We start from the raw sequence: 26514 nt of genomic DNA on the forward strand, positions 1-26514 counted from the left end.
GGCAATCAATATAATACAACTCCTAATTGGCATCTCACTGCGTTCCGGCTGGGATCTGAACACCCTGGAAAGAATGAGCTCCTCAATATCACATATCAGGATCGGAAGCCATGTAGATGCGAAAACTGTTCATAATTAGTGGCGAATCGAATCGGAAGCATGGATAACCGAGACAATTCGGACGTCGAGTCGAGCGGGGCCCAGATCTTTGGTCGAGTTCTCCGTTCTGCATGTTGGTCAGTGCTGCTGTTGTTGCTACAGAGACAAATGAGGGCTTGAAGGCTCTTTGCACCGCATTGTACGCCTTGCGCACTTCTAGCTCTCTATCTACTTCTCGAGCTCTCCCAAACTGGAGCGAAAAACAAAAGGGTATCACTATTGCCTGCCAAGTGCAAGAAAACAAGTTTGTGCAACAAACTGGCCTGTAATCGACCAGCTGTGCTGATGCCGCAACCTCGCCAACATGACAACGTATGGCGCACACGTCATCAACGCATAGAACTCGACAGAAGCTGCAAAACAAAACCCGCATATCAAAGCCCAGTACGCACTCGCTCAACGTACGGTGCTGCTTCTTCATCGTCTCCTTTCTGCGAAGCTGCCACGCAGATGGTTTTCCTTTTCAGTAATACCCAGTATCCTCTACCGCTGCAGCGTCTTCGCCATCATTGAAGCTATCGCCAGAATCGACAGCTCGAACTCGGCGTAGTTTCAGCAACCGATACTGCTCCTCGGTCATACTTCGAGATGCTTGTCCGACTGTTTGTGCCAACTTCAAATGGCACATTTCAGCACCAGCAACGTTCATAACAAACGAGCCAGGATGCGATCCCGATGCGAAGTGGTGTTTAGCTAAGCATGATGCCTTCAGCTCGTCCCAGCGCGAATATCCTTTGCCAACCTTCCGTAACCACTCTTTTACTATCGGGTCTGTTGGATTCATGGGTTGAATAGCGTCGTACATGCTACGAAGCGCCTGTATGCATTCCGGCCAGGTTGGATATTTGCGACTGTTTGTGGCCCATTCCTTTTGAACTTCACGAAGCCTATCCTTGAGTCTCAGCAATTCAGCAGCTGGCACTGGGCTACGTGACACGGATTCGAAGGTCTCGTTCCAGAAGCTGGCTAGATCATGGTCGTACGGGGCTGCGGAATCGAGGATGATCGCTGCGCGTTTGAGAGTAGATTCAATAACGGGCTGCAGCACATCGAAGAAGATCGTGTCGATGATGTTGACCGTCCCTGGATCCGGGTTTATCACTCGGCCTCTGCTCTCGTCCTGTTGCTGCATCTTGTCATCTGCCTTGGTGAATTGCCAGTACTTCGGCTCGGGCAGATTTGGAGGCAGCTTTCTACTCTTTTTGAATGCTTCGAAATCAGCTTGGCTGAAGTCGAATCCCTGCTTGTCTGCATCGACAAGGTAGTCGTGCAGATGAACAAAGTCCATGACCTCTGACGATCCAATGGGGAGGCCAGCATATACGAGGCGCTCGTGAAAGAGAGTCACGATGCCCAACATACTTGGCTCAATGCGCTTTTCTGTCATCGCGGCGAGGTAGTTACGCCATTGCTGCTCTGATGTAGGATCACTAACGTGATCAGAGAGCTTACTTCTGTCCTTCGTGATGCACAATGCCTCCGGTTCGGGGGGCTTCCATGGAGATGGCGCATTCTTGAAAGGCTCAGTCAGTAGCGGTTCCCATGTAAACCAGAACGAATCGCCATCGTAGTCTCCGCCCTGGAGTTTGTTGGCAAGTGGTCGCTTGCCGCGGGCGGAGAATATGATTGTGCCAGCATATTTCGCCAGATGTGGCTTGAACACGGCCCGTACCTTCTGGATGTCCGATGGACCAAGTGCTGGATTGCGAGCTACTAGCAGGTTCACATCGTTAAGCAGAGTAACTCGGTTGCCAAGTCCTGCGTCAAAAGCCTCTTCAAACACTACGCAAACCTCTCCGGGTCTCAGGCTCCCAGAAGGACTTACAATGCCTTTCATGTGATGATTGGTAGGCTCTGCAATACCCCAAAGCGTAGTGGATTTCGGCAACTCAATCTTGAAGCTCTTGTTCTTCAATTGGAAATAGCTCGCTGCCAGCAGCTTTACCGATGTGGCCAAATACCTGTTGCTCTTGGCTTCGAAGCCTGCCTCAAGCATCTGAATTATTCGTTCTTCGAGCGCTCTGGGAAATCCGGCAAGGAGATCTATCCCTGATTCACGCCTCCGTGCTTCGAAAAATTCATTATGTCTGGAAATCCACTGCCTTAACTCGACCGAGCCTGCCTCAAGTGCCTCCAGGAACTCCTCTGTCTGCCGTCTAACGACATTATGGACCAGTTTGCATATGTTTTCGGAAGGCACTCCTCTGTCGAGAAGTATCGGCAGAAAGCCCATGTGTAGAAGCGAGGGCCGAGCGCTCGGGTTGGCCTTGACCACGTTGACCGAGAGGATTTCTTCTTCACAGCTGTAGAAGGTATCGCGCTGTACCTTCACCTGACTTGGGGTTAGGTTCAGTAGGGGTCCCTGAGGTCTCTGGTCCAGATCTCCCAGGGGCGGCTCGTTAACATACCATAGCCCTTTGGCGCCGGCAACACGAATCTGAAGGGTCGATGGAACTCTCTTCAAGCCCAGCTTCTTCGCGTACTGGTAAGCAATCCAGTAAGACATCCAGCCACAGCCATCCCCCATGACCGTATCAGGCTCGTATGTCTCGTAGAACTGGAAGCGTAGTACTGGATCGTCGAATCTGTGATCATCTTCTTCTGGCGTTGCGAGCTGATCATCCACGCGTACAATTTCATTCGGTCGCAGTGTCACCGCCGGAATAGTGCGTGAGAGCAACAGCTCAATTCTCATGTACGCCTTGCGTGCGGCCTGATGATGATTGTGATCATATGGCAGGGACCATTCCATCAAATCGCAGAGCGACATGCCATGACCAGGAGAAACCAGCACAAGACGATACACGGATGTAGAGTGTCTACCCTCACCCGTTGATTTCTTCTTGTTCGGTTGCAAGAAGAAGGGATACCACACCCGACCAAGCAGCTCCTGTGGAGTCGCTAGCCACTTGCGAATACAGCTCTGAATAGCGCAATCTTTGTGAATCTTCGGTGGCTTGGACATATCCGGCATATCAATATACAGAACTCGATCAGCACCGAGCCGCCGCTGGAGACTGCATGAAATGTCCTTGCGATTCGGCAGCAGCCCGAGTTTGCATAAATAGCCGTTCTTCACTCCGGTCCATTCCAACCGAGCAGTTCTGGTCAAGGTCTCCCATGACTTCAATCCTGTAAGCAAGGGCGACTTCTGAAATGGTATGCTTTGCGCGGCAACAAGGGTGTACAGCGAATCCAAATCTTGGGGCTTCCATTGAGCATCGAGAGCGTTAGGCGTAATACAACCCGTCTGCAGTATCCTTGCAGCCTCCCAGCGAGCCTCAAAATCGGAATCGGTAAATGATTGGAAGCCAGAGAGGTCCACTAACGATTCCTCGTCGGTTATCGGCGGACGATGGTTGCCAAAGGTACCGCCCACTACGAGTCGGGCTTCATCGCCACTCAGCCGATCAATCGGAGGTGGATCTGTCATATCATGGTCCTCCATCTGCCAATCCGACTTGTCGATGAGGTCAAGCGTGCTCGCGCCTATCGACGAACCGTAAAAGTCAGAGGTACGTTCCACGCAAGCAAGATCATCTGTCGGCGTTCGGCGGCGGCCCGCTAGTACCTCATTGTCTGCAGTGGTCACTGCATATTGCTTCTGAGGCGCGCGAATAGTGTTGTCCGTGGTGGCAGAGTCCTGCGATGACTCCACACGATCGGCAAAGAGGAGCCATTCCTCTGCCGTGCTCGACGATAGGGAGCTCGCGCCGAGCGAGTCCTGGTCACGAGTACGAGCGGGTGGTTTTTCGTGTTCGCTAAAAGAGGTAGCATCTGTGCGAAAAGAATCTTGGCCGCCCGGGTTGGACCAGAATGAACGACCCTGATCGAACGAGGTGTTCCCAGATGTACTTGCAAAGGAGGTTGTCGCAGATGGGGCTTGCGGGCCGAGAGATCGGCTGGCAGGGTTTGGTACTGGGTGTCTTCCGAATTTGTCGAAGGAAAGTTTGCTCTGAACCTTCTGAGCAGAGAAAGATGTAGGCTCGCGCTTGGCAGAAACTGGAGTGTGTACTGTCGGCTTGTATGACGGTGGCGATATGCCCGCGCCGGCCTTTGTTACCTTGAACTTGGCGTCAAGATTCTGTTGGCCTGCAAGCTTTACCGGAGCTGGTGTAGGGGAGGATGGCGCTTGGAAAACTTCTTGAGTAGAACACGGTTGCGTAGGCTCCGGTATGGCAGGTAACTCCAGCTCTGTCCGAGGGAACTTCACGAATCGCTCGGATTTGGGCGTCACTGCCCTGCATCCTTCCAAGCAGTCGAGCAGCCGGTTCGCCCTGATGTCTTCCAGGTGACTCTGAGGATCGTTCCTCAGATTTTTGAGGAACGTGTCGAGCTCGCTTCGCAGGTAGTCGTCGTTTTTCCAAGAGAGAAACTTGTACAAGTGCCACAGCTTTTCAGCTTTGCCATGCTGTAGTTGGTTTGGGGTTGGCACGCCGTCAATGGCGATATGTAGGCCAGCTTGTCGGCATAATTCGCCAAATCGCTGCTGAATTTCTGCGGCTCGATCAGGCATTCGCTCAGAAGCCGCAACAGACGGCTCCACTTGAGAAGTCTTCCTCTTCTTCGCCATTGCCAAATTCGGCGTAAGAGAGGCAACAACTTCGGCCTGCTAAGCCGATGCCATTGTGCGACTCCGCTCGAGAAGTGCGAATGTGACGTTGAACTTGACTGAGGCATAAACATACAGAGCAATTGAGTTTAGCGTGGGCGCTAGGAAGTGGGCCGCCACGTTCCGCACGGCAGTCCACGAGGAACGCTCCGACTGGCCGACGCGCGACAACCCCTGCGGCGGCTGCCTGTTTCGCGTAGTAACGCCAGAACTCGTGATTTCGCGACGATGATGGAGCGAGGGGGGTTGAAGAAGTGGTAGGTAGCTAAACAAAGATCGTCGCAAGTGGCAGTCAAGAGGGTGATGAAGTGAAACTCCGCCCACAACACTTCAGCAGGCTCGAAGTGACAATACGGGTGAATAGTGAACGCAAAACTGTGAATGAGCTGAGGACACGGGCACCGAATCAAGAAGAAGGATGTCTTGCTTTCGACACTCTCCGCCAGGAACGCGAATATCGCCTACTCCGTATCTCTGCCTTTTAAGCATGTTCAAGGCATCATGTCTGTCAAAGCGAGTCAGGCATAAATTCGATGTCGCCAGAGAGACTAAAAAACGAGTGTTTGCAATTTTCCGTTTTGTTGTCCGCAGCTAGCCAGATCATCAAGCGAAGGCTATGTCAGGCTATCGATGGACTTGCCACGCAGACTAAGCCAGCGACGAGCGATATGCGGCCTCCATTACAGCGTTGCATCACGCGATCCCAAGATACCTTTACTGTAACCGACCAGGGAGCTGCAAGACCTCCTGCGCACCATCGAGTCCAGAAAGGTCATGCAAACAGCGCGAATAGGTATACGGGAGATCAAGAACAGGAAGATGAATGAGTCAAAGTCAAACTCATAAGCTCAGATGTTAGTTCGAGGGTATCGTGAGTGTAAGGTATGGTTTCACAGCTGCTCGTGGAATCCCAAGTCTAGCATGCTTTTGAAGTCGAAACATGTGCTTCCATACCATTGAAGGCATCGGCTCCTCGACCTCTAATACCACGCAGCATGCGGAATTTCGTAACGTCATAATGTATCAGCTTAGACCTTCTCCTCCTTCAGACCGTGCTTCCAGATGGTGACGAAAGGAGTCACGCCATCCTCGCGGTAGTTCAGAAGAACGACACTGCGTATAGTGTTAGCATCGGCAACTTGTTTTCCATGCTCAACACAGGCAACTTACGCTCCATCTGGGTCCATGGACTCGCCAATGAAGAATTCGTAGTCCTTGAAGTTGGCAACGATCTTCTTCGCAAAGCCCTGAGCACCCTTCTCGAAGGTCGTGACTTCCTCATCGCTAGCGCCGTTCGCCTTCAGCTTGTCCTTGACAGCCTTCATGTAGCCCTTGAGGTGGGACAAATAGCTCTTCTTGTCGAAGCTGGTCTCGTTGAGGCGGAAGGAGTGGACGACATCAATGACAGTCTGGGCCGTGTCTTCGGCACCCTCATCGTCACCACCCTCTGCAGAAGCGTTGGCTCCAGTGTTGACTTCGACTGGGCCAAGTGTGATCTTTTTGCAGTCGGCCTCGTAGGCAATACCGTCGATCTCCTTGAGATCGTACGAGTCGGAGATGAGCTCGTCGCCGGTGATGATGTCCTGGCGTGGTGTGTCAGTTGCATCTCCACAAAAAAGGTGGTCGCTGCGACGACTCGAGTCTGGCGCTAATTGCCAGTTGTAACAATGCAATAAGCACATACCTTGTAGATAATCATGTTGACGTCGGTGCAGCGAGTCGTTTAAGGAGTGGGAAGCGGTTCGAAAGGATTGGGTGAGGTGAAGAGGTGGTGAAGATGGGTGAACTTGAGTGGAAGAAGAATTAGGTGGGTAGGCGGGGCAGACGCAAAGGGTCAAGGCTCGAAATATTTTGGCTCTGGCACCAGGTGGCCGAAGCGCGGATTGGCGGGTCTGTCCGGCGCCAAGACCGCCGTGGCTCCGAACACCGACACCTCTGAATTTCGGCACGACTGGCGAAGAAGTTTGCGACTCTGCAACAGCTGCAAGAACCACCAGCTCGCCGCTACAACAGAGGTAAGTCGGCACACGCATCTTCTCGAGAGGCCACGAGGATGGCGATCATGGCTGCCCCCGCCATGACACCGCTTTTGCCTCGATAGCATCGAGCCGAAGACTTCTTCGTGGTCTCGCAGAAGCACCTTCGCGCTCCGGACCATGGCCCTCGAGACACTGACCAGAGCCCGCGCAGATACCTCAAGCCGCACTCTCTCGCGCCCTGAGAATCTCCTGTCCCACACACCGCCAAAATGGTCAAGACTTCCGTCCTCAACGATGCGCTCAATGCCATCAACAACGCCGAGAAGACCGGCAAGCGCCAGGTCATGATCCGCCCATCTTCCAAGGTCATCGTCAAGTTCCTGCAGGTCATGCAGAAGCACGGTATGTCCCATCTCACCATCGATCTCGCTTCAGCGCAAGAGGAGGACATGAGCGAAATGTGGTGTCCAAGCGGCGCACCGGGTTGATAACTAGGCAATGGTCTCAAACTACCACGACCAACGCCCTTTAAGTGCTCGGGAGATTGACATACTGGCGAGGATTCTTACACGTCTTTGGAATCAACGGCTGAAAGAGCACGTTTAAATTGTCGCGACAAATCACTGACATAACTGTCTTCAGGCTACATTGGCGAGTTCGAGGAGGTTGACGACCACCGCAACGGCAAGATCGTCATCCAGCTCAACGGCCGCCTCAACAAGACCGGCGTCATCTCTCCACGCTACAACGTCCAGCTCACCGACTTGGAGAAGTGGGTCGTCAGACTCCTTCCATCGCGTCAATTCGGCTACATCGTCCTGACCACCTCCGCCGGTATCATGGACCACGAGGAGGCTAGGAGAAAGCACGTTGCTGGCAAGATCATTGGCTTCTTCTACTAGATGGTAGATTGGATGATGATGTCCGGCAGTCGCATGAAAGCGTGACGATGGCATGATTCCGCAGCGGCGCACTAGAATGTAGCTGCACGAATAAAAGTTGCCTCTGCTTGCATTTCACAGCACCTTACTTGTTTTTCCTTTGGTGTTTTGATCGAAACTGTCGAGCAGTGACAGGAAAATGACGCGTCTTGAACCTACAAAGTCTGGCAAGTGGCTGATTTCATTGGGCAGACCACAGGATAATTCCATTGAGCATATACCGATGCTAGAGGACCTAATCTCAACGAGCAGATCCGGTAGGCAGGTCTGTTCCTTCTGATGGTTCTACAGACTTGAGCGTACGAACGTCGTGTATGAATCGGTGAAGCGCAAAGAGCGTACGCTTATATGTACTCTTCTTCTTAAGATCTTGAACCTACTTCCAAAGAGCGCAATAACATCGGGGTGCGCTGAGCATGCGGACCTGGCAATTGTCGGCCCTACCACAACTTCCTTAGATGTCTCTGTCTGAAATCGCCTCCTTCAAGGAACACAGCACATCAGCACCCACTACCTCCCAAGTCAGACCAACGTAGCTGCCGCGTTCTGAGAGTTGTTGTGGGAACGAAACCTGAGGCACCAAACCACCAGACGCCAGGACGCAACACAACACAACACAACGTTACGACCACTGAAAATGGAACGAGCGAAGGCACGCGCCTGACTTGGGAGGTAGAGCATTCACTCGTGCCACTCAAATGTAACGAACGGCTTCCACAGTTCGCCCGCTTGAACGATGATGCGGTGGACGCGGTCAAAGAGCGCAACCGGTATCTCAACGTCGAGCCATATGCCCAGAAGAGGATCAAGCTGAAAGTGGCTGAGGGGGTTTCAGACTACATTAATGCATTACCATTCGGCACCAGTGTTAACCACTTCTATCTCATGGTGGTGGGGAAATTGCAAAGTCCTGCGGTAGTTGTCATGTTGAGCGAGCAAGATTATATGCAAGTTGAGCCATCTCCAGAGGTAAATTTGCAGGTTATTGAGCTGTGACATTGTTAATTGATCTCTGATAAATAGATGACGTGCTTTATACCCTTTCTTGATCAAAGCTCAATAGTTCTACCCTCACGAGAGGACTGCTCAATCAACTCAATTATGCGCAACACATCTCGTGCTTCCTCGGCTTTTACTGGCACGTCGCCTTCTCCTCGAATGGCCCTCGCGAAAATCCGATAGTACTCGAGATATGTTGGTGGAGAAACGGTTGGATATTTTTCAACCACAGGCGTGGATTTTTCGGTCTCCACTTTGATGAGGGTGCCGTAGTGCGTTTCTGGGTCGACGCCGAAGTCCTTGTGTCCAGGTCCAACATTTTCTTTCCGAAGTTGATCCTCCTGACGGTCAAGGTGGAACTAACGCACAAATCAGTTGGTTTGCCAAAAGCATTGCTTGTAAATTACTGACCTTTTTGAAGCTCCCCTTTGTGCCTCTCACCCAGTATCGGAGCTGCTCCACTTCTGGACTGACCACGCCTGCCTTCACAGTCACGAGAATCGGCCCATCGTAATGCAGCAAAACAGTGATGGAGTCCGGAGCACCTCCCGTCACACCACGCCTTTGAGTTCCCACAAATCCTGTGATACGCTTTGGGAGGCCGAAGAGCGTGTATACTTGATCGATGAGATGCGTGCCAAGATCATACAGGGTTCCATGAGCAGGCTTGTTGTCATTCTTCCAGCTTTCCGGCGGAGGATCAGGCCTGTGTCGGTCAAAGTGCGTTTGAAACTCAGAAATCTCTCCCAGATGGCCATCATCGATGATCTTCCTCAATGTAAGGAAGTCTGCATCCCATCTCCGATTCTGATACACTGCCAGTTTCTTGCCCGTCTGCTTGGAGATTGCCGCGAGCTCTCCAGCCTCTTTGGAAGTAGGCACGAATGGCTTTTCGACGATCACATGCTTGCCGCTCTCCAAAGACTTCTTAGCAAACTCGTAATGGCCATCGGGCGGCGTGGTGACAATCACAACGTCCACTTCGGGGTCCGCGTAGACTTCGTCAATTGACCTCCAGCTCTTGATTCCTGGGTAGAGTTTGGAAGCATCGTTTTCAGCTGTTGGACTTCTCTGGACAACGCCGTAGAGTTTGAAGTCGCCAGGCAGGGCTTGAACAAACGGTATGTGGAAGACTTTGGCAGAAAGACCAAAGCCAACAACGGCGACGTTGAAGGGTTTTGCTGCCATGTCGATGGAATGCTGTTGCAAGCGACAATGTCTGTGCAGGATGAGTCTTAGCCAAGTGCTGGAAGAAATGTCGTGACGCTTTCCCGCTGCAGGTGAGAAGCCTACGTAACAACTTTGTAAAGCTATTGGCGGGGCACTTTCCTGTTCCTGTGGAGCGCAGCGGCCGCACTGCCCGCTCGAGACCGCCCGCGGCTGCCCTAACTAGGCTCAATGTTCAGTAGCCGATTGCGACTACGACTAGTACGATGAGTATCTCGCCAGCCCTCGTCATGAGACGACTGTATTCCGTCTGCTAACACCGCGCGGATCCTTCCTGCCAATTACAGCCTCAAGTGCTTGAGTCAGCGCTTTGGCATCGTAACGGCCTCGCTTGCCTTGCTCATCGGCTCTGCCATAGACACGCATTGTTTCAATTCCGATTTTGTTGAAGGCAGTTTTGTCCACAACCGGAGATGTAGGACCATCGAGATGGATGATATGTGTCACATATTGCCAGTAATCATGTGCTTGAGCACTTGGCCGCCCTTGAGACGCGGCACACGCGTTGGCAATGGCGGCGACGAAGTCCATTGCAGTGAAAGGGTTAGTGGAAGGTCCAGTCTCACGGTCGAGAGTTCCATTCAGAATCAGGATCTTGGACCTTATCAATGGCGACGCGATCGCGTTGCCCACACCTTTCAGCACCAATGAGGGCACCAACGATGTGAAAAGTGAGCCGATGCTGTATATGACGCAGGATGAGTTCTTGATTGCCTCCAAGACACGAGGGTTTGCTGGAATCGTGATTTCCTGCCCATAGGGATTGATGTAGAACAACCGATCTATTCGACAAGGCAGCTCTTCTTCTTCGTCCTTGGAGAAAGCGATTGCGGGTTTCCGTAGCTCGGGATGCGTGCCTGGCATGTTGGCATCTTCGACCTTGTCCTGTTCCTCGGTTTCGGCTTGGAGTAGCTGGGTTGGTGACACAGGTATGTGGCTGACAGATGCTGCGGGAGCACTCGGATGACTTATGTTATTCTGTCCTGTGATGATAGTGCCATCTGCTAGTCGAGCGGCGATGTGGTGCGCAAAATTTGTGTTGAGCACAGGCAGTATCGAAACGGCGGCAGAGATCCCGCATATACTGGATACCAGATACACCGCCGATTCAAAACTTCCAGTAAAGAGACGAGCACTGTCTGCATGGTTAGCCTATGCGATGCGAATGCCACTAGCTATTCACAATACCCGGTAAGGAAGAGGTTGCCGATTGCAGCACCAGAAAAGTCGAATCTGCTGGTCGGCCGCAGACGCTTTACGATCTCCAAGTTCATTGAGTTGAGAAAGCTCCGGATGAGCTCTTTCTTTGGCGAGGATATGCCGTGCCAAAGCGGATGTGTTGCTTCGATGATCTCCAGCCACTCTGCCCTCGCCGGCGCGTAGCTCTTGGGCAAGCGGTGGTTGAAGAAGGTCTTGATGGCCTTGGCTTCATCTCCCTCGTCTGGGATCAATCTGACAAGTCGCGAGCGTACATCACCTATGCCTGTCAAGTATTAGCGCAGGTATTAACGTTTGAACGCGCTGGATGCGCTTCGTCGAACTACCTGGGCCGCCAAAGACGCGTATGATCTCGCTCGATGAGCCTCCATTGTCGGAAATTGGTATCACATAGCTCAGAGCGGTATCGTTGGCTTCGCGGACATGATTGAAGACATCCACGAGATTGTTGGCCGCGCTTCCTCCGGAGAAGACAACGATGCCGCCTCGTGTTGTTGCTGCAAGAGCGGGCGACGCCGAGCGCGAGTTGGGCGGCTCAAATCGCAGGGCCAGATCGTGAGAATACATGGTCAGATTGTCCAGAGGTTGCGGAGCAGGATCGCCGCAGAATTAGACCTCAGCGCTCTCAGCGCGCATTTTTGAAGTGTCGTGGAAGTTAAGGGTCGTGACTCGAGAGGGAGCGGAGCTGCCGTTTTCGATGAAGCCATTGCTGCTTCTGAACTTGCCGCAGCACTACTATGTACAAAGGGGAAGAAGGCAGGCACTTCAATCGGCGATAATACCGGAGACAGACTGCCGCTTTCCATGAAGGTATTTTCGTTGATTCATACAGCTGTGCATGGTGGTCTCCCCGTCGCACACTCGACGAAGTCTGTTCCACGCCGCGTGCCATCACCACAACCACGACCTATTTTCACATAGCCTCTACTCGCCCAATAACCGTGCCATTACCACACAGCTCTCCCTCATGCCGCTGCCCCCCGTTCCTCCACTGAAGCATGTGCGCCGGCCTGGTGCTTCTGGAAATCAGAGCCCAAGTTCTGTCCTTCTCTCTCGGCTCGTCGCTTTCTCTTCTCGATCAGTCTCTGTCTCGCGTCGCCTAAGTATCGCATTTGCCTGTCGTCAACGCCTTGTAGCCAGTAGCCGAATGATGCGCCGAGTCCTCCGTAGATTGGGTAGATAAGCCAGTTCTCGCGCTGGAAAAATGGACGCATCTCGATTCCGAGCTGCCAGAACCTCACTGCGAGGCCTGTGATGGGGTCAGTCACTGCTACAGAGCTCAAGTAATCATGGCACTGGACGTGTGTGTGAACATACCGAAGCCGGACCAGAATAGAATCTTGTTGACCATGATGACGGCTCGTGTTATGCTGGGACTGCGTGATGGAGAGACGGCCCAGGACAGGATTGTGCTGTGGGAACCTGCCCGTATGTATGGTGGTGAATGTCGCAGATGAGCACGAGGAGTGTCGCGTGGGCGTGCAGTAGTTCACAATGGATCTCCCGAAAGCAACTCGCAACTCCTCATGATGCGCCCCATGTGAAGCTCTGTGCGCACCGCTCGGTTCTTGCCGACAAGCCACATCTTGACTGCTGTGCCACAGCTGATCGGGGCTCTGGACGCGCCATCTCCGACGTCCTACTCGCGACGCACCACCCAGGGACTTCCATCTCGATTCCAGAACAACATCACCATCAACAATCGTCGTAGCCGCCATGGCTACAGACGTCGCCATGTCGGGCACGGGTGACTTCGAGTTGCCCGCGCGCAAGAAGCCCAAAATCTCTGAGCTGCCGCTGTCGAGCACCCAGCATTCGGCCATCGATGGCATGCTCCACACCTTCAAGAAACAGGGCGAATTCGACGTATTGCGGAAGAAGGCGTTCCAGCAGTACAACGAGAGTGCCAATCGGGGCATGTTCGAGAATGCTCTGCGCAGCTTTACCACCAACGAAATCGACCGCGACCCGATCAAGTACCTAAAGCCAGACCGACGCATTGCTGCACCACTACTCGAAGGCGCTGCTTCGCGTGCCGAAGTCTACGTTAAGACTGAGCAAGACATCAATACCTACATCGATCAGTTCATGGCCAACGCGGAGCGCACATTACGTGACATCCGTCGCAAGGAGATCGGCGACGAGGCCGCGGATGAGGAACTTCGAAAAGGAAGCAAGAGCGATGAAGCTTATGCCATGGAGGCTGAGCAGAGAAAGAAGGAGCGTGCTGTCAAGCACAAGGAAGATGAAGCAGCCCGTCGCAAGAAAGAAGCACGGGAGAAGCGGGCCAAAGAGGTGGAGATGTTGAAGAAGAAACAGGAAGCGTTGCAGAAAGAGACTGAGCGTCTGCAGAGAGAGGCCAAGCGCCGCGCTGAGAGGGAAGCGTGGAAGTTGGCCGAGAAAGAGCGCGAGCGCGAGCGGATAAGGCAATTTAATGAGGAGCGTGAGAAGGCAAAGAAAGAAGCCGAAGAGCGTGAACGGGCCCTCCAGGAAGAGCGCGAACGTCGCCAGAAGGAGCGTGCTGAGCGTGAGCAAAAGCGACTGGAGGCGGAAGCGTTGGAAGCATTACTCAAAGAGGGTGAGGTGATGGCAGAGAAAGCAAGACGTCCGGAGCTGGAGCGAAGCGAGAGCATGGAGCCACCTCCCCGTCTCAGACAGTCGTCTTCAGCACGAAACGAGAGACCTAGGGACTTGGTTCCCACTTCTCTCACGTTGAAGAAGGGCGACCGTCCAGAAATATCTCGAGCCCCTCCATCAGCTCCCACTGGACCTGCACGCGATCGTGAGCGAGCCAGGGAGCGGGAGCGGGAGCGGGAGAGAGATCAGTCACGAGCAAGACCGTCTCGGCCAAGATCTCCTTCTCCTGCTCGCTCTATCCGACGACGCGATCCCTCGCCCGATGATCGCCGACTGCGACGTGACGCCCGTGACCCGCGGGATCGGCGAGAAACCCTCTACCGCGACATTAGTGCTGAGCGGGAAGCATGGAAGGCTCGTCAACGTCCCAGAGACGACCGCGACCGCGACCGGGACAGAGACCGGGACAGAGACCGAGTGCGAGACAGGAAGCGCGAGGATGAACGCGATGAAGGCGAAGTGGTGGAGCGTCCTGCTCGCAGCCGGAGTCCGCCTCGAGGCTTGAACATATATCGACCAGGGCGACGCGACGATAGCCGCAGTCCACCGCGTAGGAGGGACAGATCAAGAACTCGCTCCCCTGCGAGGCGACGAGAACGCTCGCGAGACCGATCAAGGGAGCGTCGTCGGGATGATCGCAGCCGTAGTCCGGTTGGGATTGATCGATACATTCCCGGCGGCCCTGCCGCCCGTAGAGCACGCGAAGATGACGACAAGGCAGAGAACGCACGCTCTCGTTCGCCTCCTCGTCGAAGGGAACGCTCACGATCACGAAGGCGCGCCGACGATGACGACCGTGATCGATCGCCCGCCAGACGCCGTACTCGGGATGACGACGGAAAGGAGACGCCGAGGGACCGTGAACGAGACAAAGACTCGGAGAAAGAGCGCGACCGTCTTTCATCTATCATTCGCGACGAGCGTGATATGCCACGTCGACGAGCACGGTATGAGGACCGCGACCGGCCAGGTGATATCGATCGGTACATTCCGGGCGGCAAACGCGTGCGTCCGGGAGATGAATCTCCTCAGCGTCGCGACAGAAGCCGCAGCAGGGACCGGGACAGAAGTCGTGATCGACGGGACCGTGCTAGAGAGCGTAGTCGCGATCGCGAGCGAGATCGTCCCAGGAGAGTCAGTAGGGAACGTCGAGATAGCAGGGAGCGTCGAGACAGTAGAGAGCGGAGGCCAAGCAAGAGCATGCTGGACGAAGCAGCCACGAAAGAGGACAAAGAGGCAAACTAGAGCAAGGGTCGAGAAGGTCTTTCAAGATCGCGCAGATGTCGTGCGCGAACAGGTATCTTGCTCGCCAACAGCAGACCAACGCTCATGACACGGTATGTGTAGCGGTACTGGGGTAGTGCAAAAAGCATTCGTCGCGGCCGCATTCGAGACTTTTCGACCTCTTCATCAACTACGGAGCCAACATCTCTGCTGCTCTTCATCGGTAGAGATAATTGAGGGTTTCGCTGCCTATCCATTGTACAGGTCTAGTCTTGCCCGAGGTCAAGCTGAGCGCAGAAGGCTCCCTCTTTTCGTTCAAATTTAGCGTGCATTGAGATCATCTCTCTACGTACATGCAGAGCTATCAGTCACATCTTGACCCCAAGAACAAGCACGACAAACAAGAAATATGTCCGCTTCCCACTTCATACCGCCATCTCTCCTCTCAAATCCCTCCCGATTAAATCCAAATACCAGATCCCCACCCCCTTACCTCCCTCCATGATCCTTCGGCTTCTTCTTCTTCGGCCACGGATACTTTGTGTTTCGAAAACCCGGGCCTCAAATTCTGTCATGTGCGACAAAATCTCCTCAAGACAGCAAGCTGAAGGTGATGCCTGGGCGCTTATTTCTATGGACGGGCCGAAGTGACTATGACACTGTGCCGAAAGCCTTACGAGATATCGAACACCGTCGGCTAGACCTGCTGGAGCCACGGGATCCGGATTCGCTCGACGTTCCACTGTTATGTGCCAGAGGATCATGAGTCGATTTTGTCTGACTCGCATGGATCCGTCCGACCGTCCGCGATCCTGGGCAGGGTGACATGCGCGACATGGTACATGAAAAGATACTTGTTGGAAGCGAATCGTTGCGCGGATGAAAGATGTGTATGCATGCTCGACATATGATGTCTGTATATCGCTAAGAACGCTTGACCAGATGCAAAATCAGCTACATGTTGCTTAAAGAGCCACCAAGTCAACATTACTAAAGTCGGGAGGACTCTTGCGGAAAACTACCCGCCCCTTGCCGTCGATGGCGGTACCTTCATTACTCATCCAAATGTTGGTCGTCTCCTTCCCACCAACCATTACCGTGGACATTTTCTTGGCTCTCTTGATCTCGTCGTCACTGACACCCAGTGTGTCGCGGGGGATCCAAACGACCGGCCGCCTTGCTCGAAGCGCGCTGTGTTGGAACGCGTAACGAACTAGAAGGTCGCGATCTTCGGGGGTCAGATCCTCAATTTCATCTGCAAAATCGCCGAAGAGGACGTCGCCGACGGTGTGCTGTGCTTCGACATCATGCTTTGGCTCCATTCCTTTTGTTCTCTTGCCGTCGGCCAGAAATCGCAGCCGAGCGACAGCTTCCGGTGCAGCCTTCTTCCATGCTTCCGTCGTGAACAGCTGCTGCGGCGTATTTCGGTTCTTCCAGTCATGCGAGGGCCGTGGCCTGGATGAGGATGGCCGGCCAACAGCGCCTTCAGACTCGGTTCTGACAATCTCTTCTGCCGCGTGTTCATCTTCTTCGTGTTCTTCTGCACTTTGTACCTGCCTGAGCGCCGCAAACTTGCTCTCCTGCGCCTTTGCAAATTGTTCGTCACGGATGACCGCTTCGTCCTCGAGAGTAATGGGTAAGTATTGGAAAAGCGGCTTGAAACTCTGATTCAAGATCACTTGGAAGAGAACGGTGGCGGCGAGCGCGACAATCATGACGATAGCCTGCGGGTAGCACACGTTTCCATCTTCATCTTTCGAGGTGAAAAATAAACCAATCAGACACAGCTCCATGAAGTAGAATCCCGTGAAGAGCTGATTGACGGCAACTGGGAACAGCAAGCCGCCAGTGTCGTGCCGGAACTGGTAGACGAAAAGCACATTGTATCGATAGACGATCCAAAACAACGCGAAGATGATGATCACAAAGACCAATATCAGTGGCGCGATAATGGAGTAAATCATGCCGATGACAGCGAAGTTCGTGAACAGAGGGAAGAAGGAGCCCCACTGCACCTTATTCAGCGTCGTTTGCCGTCGCCATTTTTGACGTGCGGTGGAGTCGAGAATGGGTGCCAGAATAAACCTGGAGACAAGTTAGCACTAGTTCTGGGTGCGAGTGGACCTTGCGAGGCCATATCAGTCGTGCGAACAACTCACCACCCTAAGAGACTGCCGATCTGAATAAGGGCACTAGCCGAATTCGAGAAGGCCTGAACCGTTAAGTAGGAGAAGAAATATGTGGACGCTTTCGGAAGCGAGGAGGAGATAGTTTCCAAGATGCTTGCGGGGTTCTTAGCAATCGTCACAGCCAGCTGGACCAGACCTGTGCACTGCGTTAGCATCACCGCTGGTTCAAACAAGCACAACAGCGGGCAGTCCGAGGCCGTAGACGATTCACCTACCACCGGAGATCGTTGCCACCAAGAACACTTGGATGAACAAGAAGGCGAAGAGCCAAGACTGGACACCCAGTTCCCTATCGTTGCCCGTTGGCACGCCTTGATGTGTTACGAGGAACCTGAAGATCATAGGTACGAGGAGAAGTATCACGCTCAGTAGAACGGGGGGCAGGATACCCTGGACGATGGAGATCACCTGTAGAGGCGTTAGCATAATGATCACGGCGGGAGCCAATGCATTGGGAACTCACCGCTGATGGAGCGTCGTTGAGCCATGCGAGCCACGGGAATCTGGCTGTCAGATCCGACACTCGATTGAGTAGCGATGTGAAGACAACAGGTATTGCGTAGAGGACAATCAACCCAATACAGGCTATCAGCACTATGCCTGTGCGGATGATACGTTCCCACCAAGTCATGGACAGGTTGTCCCAGACTACGTCGTCAGGGTCAATTTCGACGTGTCTGGGCGCCATTTGCTGTGGAATGTGGTGACTGAGTGATTGACAGCACATATGAGCGGCGATTTGATGGTTGAATTGGATGAAGGCGGAGTTCATCAACGGAAATCGTTCCAGATGGTTCTGGTCATCTTCAATCTCCAGATTCATGCGAGCGAGTTCACGCCTCAGGTGGTAAATGCGATCGACATTTTTGCCAATGAGGGGTATGCTGGGCCACCAGGTAGGGCTGAACAGCGGCAGCCGCATGGTCTCACGATCTTTGGGCTGAATGTAACGACGCCAGTATGGTTCTTCATCTTGGTCCTCGTCCCATTGCTCATCATAGGCCTTGCCGTACTCGACAGGAACATCGTCTCCGGATTGCCAGAAAGCCAGCGTTTGCCACCAGGTCTTCTTTACCTCGGAAGGCTTTGCCTCGTTCGATCTGGTCTGTGTCGTATGTAGTGGGAACTCGTCCTCGCCCTCTGCTGCGTGGGGTTCTGGCGAGGGAAACCGAAGGGATTTGTCGTTATTCTTGAACAGATCCAGTACTGAATTCCGATTGCCATGTGATTCTGGCTCCTCGATTTCCAGCCCATTCTGAGGGGGTCTCGAGCCGCCGGACGGCCTCGTCAGAGTCTCGTCGCTGGCGCGCGAGTGTGCACCATCGAGCTGGGCCGAGCGTTTCTGCGCGATAGTCAGTCTTTCGTTTCTCGTCTGTCCAGGAAGCTTTCAAGCACGATGCCCACCTCAGAATCCGCTGCACTAGTGCCATCTGCACCCTCCTTATCGTGAACAAGATGATCGCCTTCCTCAACAGCTTCTTGAACTCCTTGGGGCATTTCTCGTTGTTCACCAGCACTGTAGCCTTCACTCTCGGCCATGCGGTCGGCAGCGGCGTCCTCGGCCGCTTGCTCCTGTTTCTTCTCCGTCTTAGTCTTGCTCTTCTGACCGGCTTTCTTCGCTTCTTTCTTCTGTTTCTCCATGTGCGCAGCGCGACACTTTTTGATAAGCACCGTCTCGGCATCTTCAAGACTTTCAGCAATCTTATTGCGATAATTAATCTTATCCGCGAGAGCATCGTAATTGCGGTTGATCCAAATATTGCGGATGCCGCCTGGAAAGACATCGTACAGGCCTGACAAAGCTTCGTAAGTCAACCATTTGCTTGGAATGCCAGGCACTAGGACGGTGGTAGCAGAGGCGCGCAGGCGATGTTGTGGACTCGTGAGATGAGCCTGACGGACACGAATGTAGCTCCGAAGTTCGTGCACAACGACATAGCCGGTCCACAGCAGGAAAATGCAGGCCAAAAAGGTGTGTGACCATAATCGATAGCCCTGCTGGTCTCCAATGTTGGAGATGGAGTACTTGTCCAAGCCTCGATTGTTACCACTGCCCGTGGCGTTGACAGACAGGAGGACAGGGAGGATGAGGAAGGCGGCGGGAAAGAAGATCTTGACCAGCATTCGCAGAAAGCGGAGGAAGAAGTAGGCGTCGAGACCGCATTTTTGAATGATGGTCAGGTTGCTGGTGGTGAGGACGGGATAGAGCCAACCGATCAAGCCCTTGGGCGGCGCAGGAACTCGCTCTTTCTCGGGCACAAGGTAGGATCGTGGGCGGTAGATTCTCGACAGCTGCAGGCGGAGGAGGGTGAACAGCAGGACCTGGGCTCCGAGCGAGGCAAACGAACCGATCAGCGAGGCGAGCAGAGTGTTAATGGTCTGGCCTTCGCTATTGCCCGCGCTGCCACCGCCGCAGGTCAGCAGGTCCCAGAAGCCGCCGCCGCACTGCGAGGTGTTCACGGCGGGAGTGGCCATGGCCTAGTTCATAACTCGATGGTGGGCGAAGCGCGGAGGGTCGCAGGGGGGCGATGAGGTCGGCGCGAGCGAGAGGAGGGAGCGGAGCTCGACCAGCGAGTGTTGTCGGGAGTGCGGGCGGCGGAGGAGGAGGTGGTGGTGGTGCTTCTCCTGGTGGTGAATCGAGCAGGTGCGACGCGATCGATCGGCAGAGGCTCGTTCAGCAAGCCGTTTGTTCGTACAGCGGCCGTTCGACTCGTGGAATGCGTGGTCCTCGCTCTGCGCCGTGCTCTTTGACACTCGTCAACTTCACGCGCGCCGCTCTCGAGTGCGCCTCAGTTGCAGTGTGGTATGCTGCTGGCCGTTGGCGCTCACCGCAAACCTGCTGCCAGCGCCCGAGTTGTTGTTTGTCGCTTGGCGCTGCCGCTGGTCAATCTTAGCGCGCTCGAGCATGACGTCGACGGCGCGCCAGCGTTCCCATGTCGTTTCATCGTTTCACAATTTTGCCGCCGACCAAACGAACTGCTGCTGCGCCGTCCGCCCATACGCCCGCCGACGCGCTGGTGGAAGTGAAGACGACAGACGACCCCCTTCGCGAGATGGCCCCCTCAGCACCGTATTGGTCCCGCCGCGGGACAGCTGACGGTGGGACCTCCGCGACGACTCCCTGGTCCGGCGGCAGGGCCCCCTGGCAAGTGGCCATCCTCATCTGCCGAGCCGCAGACTTCAGCTCGTCCATTGTCTGTATATCCATGCAGCCTGATGGCCTTCGTCCCTCAAGACACGCCTGGCGCTGGCTTCGAGATGATTCCGGACAACATGATGCAGGACCACGCTTGAAGCCATGATTGACAGGATCATGCGTCCATAAACCATGGCCTACTCGATCGATAGTCTACGCGAGGTCGTGAGGTGATTGCTCAACAATCAACAAACATGCCAATGTTGCACACGCATGACAATTGCCCTTCAACTGATGTTACCTACAATGCCCCGCGCCTGCTCGTGACTAGATTATCTCGTGAAAGAGACCAGCTGCTTCGACCATCATCGTCGACCGTCATTCTCTGGACTCATTCGATGCAGATGTGCTGACAGCGAATGCTCACACGACCACGAAGGCGCCTACTTCACCGCTGACAGCCCGCCACAGATCCTCCACGTTCACATCACAAACGTAACGAGAGCAAATTGGCTGTCTCGAAACGCAGTCATACTACGCATTGCAAGATGAAGCACTTTGCATTCTTGAGCTCACTCCTCGGAGCTGCCCTGTTCAGCGATGCATACTTACTCGGCGTTACTGACCATCCAGTATCTTCTGGAGTCGAACACACCAGAAGATGGTATTCTGTCAATCTGAAAGCATCCGCAGGATCAAAATTCTCCCGTCAATCAGCTTGGCCCGTCGTGTGCACTACCCCGCGGATTTCCCAGCCTCTGTACTACTGCTTCAAGGACAAACGGTCAGCAAAGAATCTCGGAAAGATAGTAGATGCTGCTGTCAGAATATGGGCACCAGCCATAGCAGTGACTTCAATGTCGATTGTTCCGGATCCACAGTGCAAATCTTCCGCCGAATGCATCTGTGACGACAGCTGGGAAGAGACTGATGCCTTGGTAATATTCGACATGACCAAAGACGCGGACGGTGAATGGAACGATGGCCCGGAGTGTTACACCGAAATCACGGTAGGCTACGAACACCTTGCTCCAGGTGCACGCGTGCAGCCTTGGCGTCACCATCTCAATTTCGCGGAGTGGGACACAGGGCGTCCAGAGAAGACAATGGAGCTCGCGGCCCGCGCCATGACTCATGAGCTAGGTAGGAGAGATGTTTAGAAACGCCAGATCAGACACTGAATCGAAGAATAGGGCATGCACTGGGCCTTCTGCACGAGCACCAGAGACCTGATAGAGACCAGTTCTTGATTTTCCAGCCATGGAACTTAAGAGGCTACGACAAACTTGACGAAGTCCTGCAACAGGATTCAAAGCACCTGTTCGAGAAGTCCATGTCTCTACGCGCCAGGAAAATGAAACTGTATGTGTAAGAGGCCTCGCACGCATTGAGTACGTACTGACCCGGCAATACTGCAGCTTCGAAACCGGCAAGATCGCGGGGAAATATTGGCCCATCTTGATAGACTTCTTGAAAGGCGATCAATTTGCGTCAACACCTGATGCACGGATGATTGCTTCGGCACAAAGCTCTGAGGATTTTGATTACGACAGTATCATGATCTATGACTCTTGCCTTGGGGGCGATGGCAAACCGGACGATGAGAAGAAGTGGATTATTAAGAGGCGTGATGATGATTCGCCAGTCTGGATGGGAGGGTCGAAAGAGGGACCTGCGAAAATCACCGAAGGTGATATCGCTGCAATTGCACATCTGTACGATGCCAAAACGCCACAGTGTGAAGCGGCTAAGACAGGTGAGAACGACTGGTCTCCTCAGGGTATGCGGGTCAAGATTCGAGATGGGCCTTGGGTTGACGTTCCGCCTCCGAACAAGAGCAACTTCACGAAGAGAGACGAGCATCGGGTTGGAAAGAATGCACAGTAGTGCTGTGGCGGTGTGCACAAGTCACAATGCTGAACTTGCGGTCAGTTATGTCCATCAGTGTGTGGATCCTCATGTTGAGTCTTGCAGAAGCTGACATAGAATATAAACCCTTCCCAACACGTTACTTTTGCTCGACTTCAGTGTACGTCAATAATTACGAGAAACATGCCGGGCGTCGTCTTCCCATCCCACATCTCACATTTCCTTGGGTTGGATATACTATAAACCTTTGGAGAAACACGCCAGCCATACACTCGACTATCCGACATCGCGGACTCTGGTATTGACGAAGGGGTTAGGTCATTTCCCGCAGTCATTGATGATGCAGCAATCATCACGGCGATACTTGATCCATATTCAGCTGACTCTATATCTCACCTGCCCGCACGATCGCGTGGTATCAAGATCTTTTCAAAAGCATGGTCTGTCGGGCATGGCATTTCAACAAAGAACTCGCAACAAGACCTACAGCGACCCTTACAGCTGTCAATATGCGACTCTCCGTTACCATTCTCGTACTCCTTGCATGCTGTCCCCGCTTCACTATTCCCTGCTCGCCTATCGAAGGTGAAGCAGGTGCCCACGAAGGTCTGGAAAAGCGATGGTTCGGTGTACCTGACATGCCCAGCAATGGCCCACACGTTACTCCATACAGATATCGATGGCCGGCAATGCGTTCTGACCCCAACACGATGCCCGTTCGATACTGTTTCAAAGATAAACGCTCGGCAAAGAACTTGGGCAAGATAGTCCTTCGAGCTGCTGCAGGTTGGAGTCCAGCATGGACTGACGGTAACAACTACCTCTCAGCACTTCGCATCATTCCGGACCCAGGCTGTGGCGATGAGAAATACTGTCTTTGCGGCAATCCGAATGTGGCTAGGGATGCTCTCGCGATCTCGGACGAGACGAGAGACAATGATCATAAGTGGAATGACGGATCTGGATGCCAGACTCTATCGACAACAGGCTACTTGTATATCTCTCCGGGCGAGCCATCTGCACCTTCCCGCCATTATCTTAAGTTCTGCAGCTATGAACCCACGGACAGAAATCGACAGGAAGCGAAAGCCGTCGTGTACATGATGCACGAGCTTGGCCATGTCATCGGGTTGGCTCACGAGCATCAGAGAGCGGATCGTGACCAATATCTCTGGTATCAGATCAAGAACCTAGACGGCTATGAGGCGGCCATTCGAAGAGTGACCATCGACGAGCGCGGGTACTTCGACGACAATCAGACAATTGACCAAAGGGTCAAAATTGCGTATGGTTCGTTCTACCCCAGCATGTTCATCAATCGCTGACAGTTCATAGGGCACGACGAGGCCACATAGCCAAGCACTACTTCCCCGAAGCCGTTGATTACGCCATGTCCAGCACTTTTGCCGAAGGCCACGATGAAGTCGCGCTCTTATGGCAGGCCTTCGACGATTCAGTCAAATTCGACTTCGACAGTATAATGATATACAGCTCCGACACCGGCGCAATCGAGCCCGGCAAGAAAGTCATTTTCAGGAGAGACAATAGCCAAGCCGTGTACATGGACGGTAGCCCGGATCCGAGCAAAGCCGGTATTAGCGAGGGAGATATTGCCCGAGTAGCTCAAATCTACGGCGCGAAGACAGAGGCTGGCGAGAAAGCAAAGAATGTTAAGGTCTGGGGGCCGAGAACATCCGGACCGAGTCGGCAGAGATGGAAGTGAGATGTATGGCGGCAAGGTGGTTGCTATTGTGCGTACCGCTGGGACTGGCGAAGAGCCCGCACGGCACGGCACCCATCAGTAATTTCATCTCTTGTGAGAGCCGTGAGTCCGAACGATAATACACGAAAACTTGCCAATAAGTGGATCCGCTTTCTCAAGGCTAACAGAAGCTTCGAAAGACATTCGATACAACCATGTCTGCACTTCTTCACCGGAAGGTATGCTTATGCCTACCGGAGTTCTTTCCAGGACTCCTGTCACGAGGATTTTCCAGATTTAACAGCTGGCCTTTCTCTTGCTTCTATCCTTCTCACATACATCTTTTCGACCCGCTGGTCTGCCTGCAGCCGTATGTGAGGCCGACCCTCCTGCCGAAGTGCCTCTCCCTGTCTCCGGATAGTCAAATGCTCTGAGCCCACTGGTCTGGCCAAAGGCAAAGCTGTGGCGCAGAAAAGTCTCTGAAACAGCACTACCACAACCGGTGACAACTGTCCACCATGAATCTCTTCAAGCTTTCTGCGAAAACCCTAGCCATCCTCGGTCTCCTTATTGTCAACAACCTGGTCATCGCCAGTCCGCTGAACATCACTTCTGCGGACCCATCTGACGAACCATCTGACGACCCTTCTGACGAACCATCTGGCAAACCTGACAACCCACAGGACAACCTATACTATAGATGCGATCCGGGCAGAGGACGCGGACAATTTAGTCCGAATTACTACAGCAAACCGCCATGGCCCGACCGTGGCAGGGGGAAAATAGACTGGACAGCTCACGGCCTCCAAAACGATGTGTATTATGATGAGTCAAGAGATATCAAAAAGACAAATGCGATTGACCTCCAATACTGTCTCAACGACATGTACCACGGCATCTATGAAGAAGAGCCCGGCATCACCGACGAGGAACATCGCGGACGCTCTCGTAAGGAAGCATACAAAACGGAAGGTTGGTATTGTCGCGGCAATTTCTTCGAGCTCGGCTTCAAGGGACTCAGGGGCATTTGGCCAGCATGGAAAGCGGTCGAGGCCTGTAGAGGTGACATTACGCAAGCAGCGATAGCAGGCAGACCTTGGGTTAGCTGTCAGGTGCGTGGTCACCCAGCTAGTAAAATGTGGTTTGGATGGAGCCCTGCCCATTGCAAGATGCGCTACAGGAAAGACCCAGAATGTTATTTTTATGGCCAAGGGGAAGTCCAAATTGAGGGGAACCCCAAATATGAAAGCTGCATGCATCCGCCTTGCCCAGAAATGTGTCCGAATGGTGTGGGAATGGAGCCAACTTCACAGCCAACTTCACAGCCAACTTCACAGCCAACTTCACAGCCAACTTCATAGCCAACTTCGAAGACAACTTCGAAGCCAGCTCTAAAGCCTGAGGACCCGAGACCAACTTCAGAGCCTGGCGGCCAGAAGACAGCGCTAGAGCCAGTCTGTACAAACTATTGCGGCGGGCCTAGCAAGGCTTACAACGGGACGAATAATGTCCTCGATAGCAAAGAGGAGTTGGATAATACCCCTGCGGAAGAGGCCTGACTCTGATTTTCTTTGCGACTATCAAGGTTACTGGTGTACACTTTAGCGATGCGTGCGAAGATGTTAGTAAGCGTATCAAGAATGTCGCATATTGGTTCTCTGAATTTACAAAGACGTCGTTGCCAGCACACATGTCAGACAGGCAGCGACAGCAAATACATGTGAATTGAAAATACCTTTCTTTCTCCGTTTCTACTTCCTTTCCCTGAATTGTTGACACGTCCAGGAGGTTGTCACAGACGATAGTTTGCGAAACTGAGAATAGTCGTCCTCTTCGTAAATCCTCTTCTTTTCTCTGTATACATGCCGGCTTGCATGCTACTGCGTGTCAGACAGACAGCCACGAATGCGTTACGCTGCGACCGGAGGGCTGGCTGTGGTGCTTCAACCTTTCATCTCCTGTACTCTATCGAGCTGGAACACGTGAGGTACGTCTACATCGAGAGAGGATATATTCTCAACTTGATCGGGAGATTCGTCGTATGTCTAGTTGCGGACAACAAACCGAACATTGGGAAATACGCTCACTTTGTGATCTCTTTCGTCAATTGGGTTCCGCGATTGCCTCGCTTGTCGAGACAGATCGCCTGAGCTACGCTGCACAAGGCAGAGATACGATGATCTAAGTGCACTCGAGTTCCGTGAGTAGAAGAGCACGGAGTCTCAATCCTTTCCGGCAGTCGGTATGTGCAGAAACTCACCCGAACACTCGGTCTGAAGTTCAGCCTTGCGAGGACCCTGCATGGATCGACAAAGTCATGCGCCAGGGTTCACCTCTCAACAGCGAGCTGCTTCCTATCCTGTGCCTGCTGGCACTCGTCCGCCCCAATCAGCTCATGCGCCAACGGCGTGGACCATCCAGAAGCGTGATCTGGCAAGGGAGGTCTGCGATGTCTAAACGTCCCTGCAGGAACATGTCCGAGGCGACTGTCTCCCCTCACCCTTTCCACTGCCGATGTCTAGAAAGTTTGATTAGGCTCAGAAGTGTAGACTAGAGTAAGGCTCTAGTTTAATCTGTCTCGAGCTTCCGTTCTACCCTCCGCTCAACTAAGTGCATAGTCTC

General features: G+C 53.4%; 11 protein-coding genes across 11 annotated transcripts; 5 read left to right on the forward strand and 6 right to left on the reverse strand.

The window, feature by feature from the left end:
• Window positions 1–622: 622 nt before the first annotated feature.
• On the reverse strand, window positions 623–4732 carry CKM354_000963800 (uncharacterized protein; the record flags this gene model as incomplete). Its single annotated transcript, XM_044805064.1, has 1 exon — window positions 623–4732. The coding sequence occupies one exon, from the start codon at window positions 4730–4732 to the stop codon at window positions 623–625; it is 4110 nt and encodes a 1369-aa protein (XP_044660999.1).
• A 1067-nt stretch (window positions 4733–5799) lies between these two features.
• On the reverse strand, window positions 5800–6470 carry CKM354_000963900 (uncharacterized protein; the record flags this gene model as incomplete). The annotated part of the gene is made up of 3 exons (XM_044805065.1): window positions 5800–5884; window positions 5942–6354; window positions 6456–6470. The coding sequence occupies 3 exons, from the start codon at window positions 6468–6470 to the stop codon at window positions 5800–5802; spliced, it is 513 nt and encodes a 170-aa protein (XP_044661000.1).
• A 549-nt stretch (window positions 6471–7019) lies between these two features.
• On the forward strand, window positions 7020–7652 carry CKM354_000964000 (uncharacterized protein; the record flags this gene model as incomplete). Its single annotated transcript, XM_044805066.1, has 2 exons — window positions 7020–7152; window positions 7393–7652. 2 exons carry the CDS (start codon window positions 7020–7022, stop codon window positions 7650–7652), a joined length of 393 nt encoding a protein of 130 aa, XP_044661001.1.
• A 1088-nt stretch (window positions 7653–8740) lies between these two features.
• Window positions 8741–9878, reverse strand: CKM354_000964100 (uncharacterized protein; the record flags this gene model as incomplete). The annotated part of the gene is made up of 2 exons (XM_044805067.1): window positions 8741–9049; window positions 9102–9878. The coding sequence occupies 2 exons, from the start codon at window positions 9876–9878 to the stop codon at window positions 8741–8743; spliced, it is 1086 nt and encodes a 361-aa protein (XP_044661002.1).
• A 267-nt stretch (window positions 9879–10145) lies between these two features.
• On the reverse strand, window positions 10146–11702 carry CKM354_000964200 (uncharacterized protein; the record flags this gene model as incomplete). The annotated part of the gene is made up of 3 exons (XM_044805068.1): window positions 10146–11052; window positions 11106–11400; window positions 11462–11702. 3 exons carry the CDS (start codon window positions 11700–11702, stop codon window positions 10146–10148), a joined length of 1443 nt encoding a protein of 480 aa, XP_044661003.1.
• Window positions 11703–12100: 398 nt separating this feature from the next.
• CKM354_000964300 (uncharacterized protein) lies at window positions 12101–12486 on the reverse strand (the record flags this gene model as incomplete). The annotated part of the gene is made up of 2 exons (XM_044805069.1): window positions 12101–12384; window positions 12453–12486. The coding sequence occupies 2 exons, from the start codon at window positions 12484–12486 to the stop codon at window positions 12101–12103; spliced, it is 318 nt and encodes a 105-aa protein (XP_044661004.1).
• A 365-nt stretch (window positions 12487–12851) lies between these two features.
• Window positions 12852–15017, forward strand: CKM354_000964400 (uncharacterized protein; the record flags this gene model as incomplete). Its single annotated transcript, XM_044805070.1, has 2 exons — window positions 12852–14755; window positions 14933–15017. 2 exons carry the CDS (start codon window positions 12852–12854, stop codon window positions 15015–15017), a joined length of 1989 nt encoding a protein of 662 aa, XP_044661005.1.
• A 944-nt stretch (window positions 15018–15961) lies between these two features.
• Window positions 15962–19660, reverse strand: CKM354_000964500 (uncharacterized protein; the record flags this gene model as incomplete). Its single annotated transcript, XM_044805071.1, has 5 exons — window positions 15962–17081; window positions 17156–17321; window positions 17401–17593; window positions 17649–18527; window positions 18590–19660. The coding sequence occupies 5 exons, from the start codon at window positions 19658–19660 to the stop codon at window positions 15962–15964; spliced, it is 3429 nt and encodes a 1142-aa protein (XP_044661006.1).
• A 1209-nt stretch (window positions 19661–20869) lies between these two features.
• CKM354_000964600 (uncharacterized protein) lies at window positions 20870–22208 on the forward strand (the record flags this gene model as incomplete). The annotated part of the gene is made up of 3 exons (XM_044805072.1): window positions 20870–21464; window positions 21515–21683; window positions 21740–22208. 3 exons carry the CDS (start codon window positions 20870–20872, stop codon window positions 22206–22208), a joined length of 1233 nt encoding a protein of 410 aa, XP_044661007.1.
• Window positions 22209–22699: 491 nt separating this feature from the next.
• Window positions 22700–23913, forward strand: CKM354_000964700 (uncharacterized protein; the record flags this gene model as incomplete). The annotated part of the gene is made up of 2 exons (XM_044805073.1): window positions 22700–23475; window positions 23526–23913. 2 exons carry the CDS (start codon window positions 22700–22702, stop codon window positions 23911–23913), a joined length of 1164 nt encoding a protein of 387 aa, XP_044661008.1.
• A 497-nt stretch (window positions 23914–24410) lies between these two features.
• Window positions 24411–25451, forward strand: CKM354_000964800 (uncharacterized protein; the record flags this gene model as incomplete). Its single annotated transcript, XM_044805074.1, has 2 exons — window positions 24411–25004; window positions 25254–25451. The coding sequence occupies 2 exons, from the start codon at window positions 24411–24413 to the stop codon at window positions 25449–25451; spliced, it is 792 nt and encodes a 263-aa protein (XP_044661009.1).
• Window positions 25452–26514: the final 1063 nt, after the last annotated feature.

This window comes from Cercospora kikuchii, assembly GCF_019650295.1.
Source record: "Cercospora kikuchii DNA, contig_00006, whole genome shotgun sequence".
Lineage (NCBI taxonomy): Eukaryota > Fungi > Ascomycota > Dothideomycetes > Mycosphaerellales > Mycosphaerellaceae > Cercospora > Cercospora kikuchii.